This window comes from Halyomorpha halys, unplaced genomic scaffold (assembly GCF_000696795.3).
Source record: "Halyomorpha halys isolate HHAL.00 unplaced genomic scaffold, Hhal_1.1 Scaffold2255.1, whole genome shotgun sequence".
Taxonomy (NCBI): domain Eukaryota; kingdom Metazoa; phylum Arthropoda; class Insecta; order Hemiptera; family Pentatomidae; genus Halyomorpha; species Halyomorpha halys.
Window position 1 is genome coordinate 67,836 of NW_027105641.1, and position 1,248 is coordinate 69,083.

General features: G+C 29.0%; 1 protein-coding gene across 1 annotated transcript in view; it reads left to right on the forward strand.

Annotated features, from left to right (window-relative positions):
- LOC106691334 (alpha-amylase 1) overlaps positions 1–1,248 on the forward strand; it is a gene marked incomplete at its 3' end in the record, with an annotated part of 16,026 nt that overhangs the window by 11,614 nt on the left and 3,164 nt on the right. The window contains 2 exon segments of the mRNA XM_067052614.1: positions 740–870; positions 940–1,062. Of these exon segments, the coding sequence (XP_066908715.1) occupies positions 740–870; positions 940–1,062 (254 nt within the window).

Sequence of the window (1,248 nt, forward strand, 5' to 3'; positions counted from 1 at the left end):
TATATGAAACATACTACATATTTACCTGTTGTATTATTTTGTACAGTTGTAAATTACAATAAATAAATAATAAATAAAAAAAAAAAAAATTTTTAATGTGAGGAAGAATTTATAATTAAAGATGTCCTTGAGGATGGCCGAAACGTTGGACTGTTAAAATAAAAAGTATGAAAATTAAGGATACAATTTTTGATTTATTTAATAAATTATTATTTATGGTTTCTTGACCTTTATTTATTCTCGTTTTTTTTTTCTCAGTTATTTCCTTTATTTTCTTTAGGCTTTTAGGGTGAGCAATTCAGTTTTTTTATTTCTCTCGTTTCTACTTTCCTATTTTTATTTGTTATTACGACTCCTGTTCATTTCAAATCTAATGCAATAGTCTATATTTTTTTATTTTTAATATATGTACTTTTTATATAATTTTATTTTTACTTATATTTACATGATTTTTAACCGAACCTTAGTTTACTTTTTTTTGTATCTTATTATCCTACTTTGTTAAAATATTTTTAGTTGTTAGTATCTTTTTTAGCCCTGATGAATCCCTACAAAGCGGGGTGAAACATGGGAAAATAAATAGTTGTTGACTGTCTTTTGTTCCTTTTTGACCGCACTTCGACCTTCTTCACATTTTTTAATAAAATAATACTGTCAATCATTTATGTATATAATAATAATTATGGTTCAATTATTGATAACTAGCAGACATTTTTTTTTATTAATTAGTCCTTTCCAGAGTCGACGCTGCTAAGCACATGGATCCCTCAGATTTGGATATTATCTACAAGCGAGTCCACAACCTCAACACAAGATGGTTTCCCAAAGGCAGTAGACCCTACTTCTACCAAGAGGTCGCAGGTTATCCAGGTATACAGGAGTCTGAACTGCAATATATCTCAGAACGTTAGTATATGATATAATAGTTAACTGTTGCAGATGATGACGTGATAAAGCCCCATGAATACACTTCAATAGGAGGTGCCATGGACTTTAAGTACGGCTTCGAATTGGCGAGAGCATTAAATAGGGAGAACAAACTCAAATGGTTCCGAACTTTCGGTAAGTTTTTGATGTTCAGGCGAAGTTCTATGATTAATTTGTAAATAGTTTTAGTATTTCATTTAATTTAATTTAAATATAATAAAAATCCTTGTTTGTTAGGGGTATAACTAGGGATAGGATTTTTATGTTTTCACATATTTTTACCTGACCATGATATCTTCGATTCCTTACTAACTAAAGATG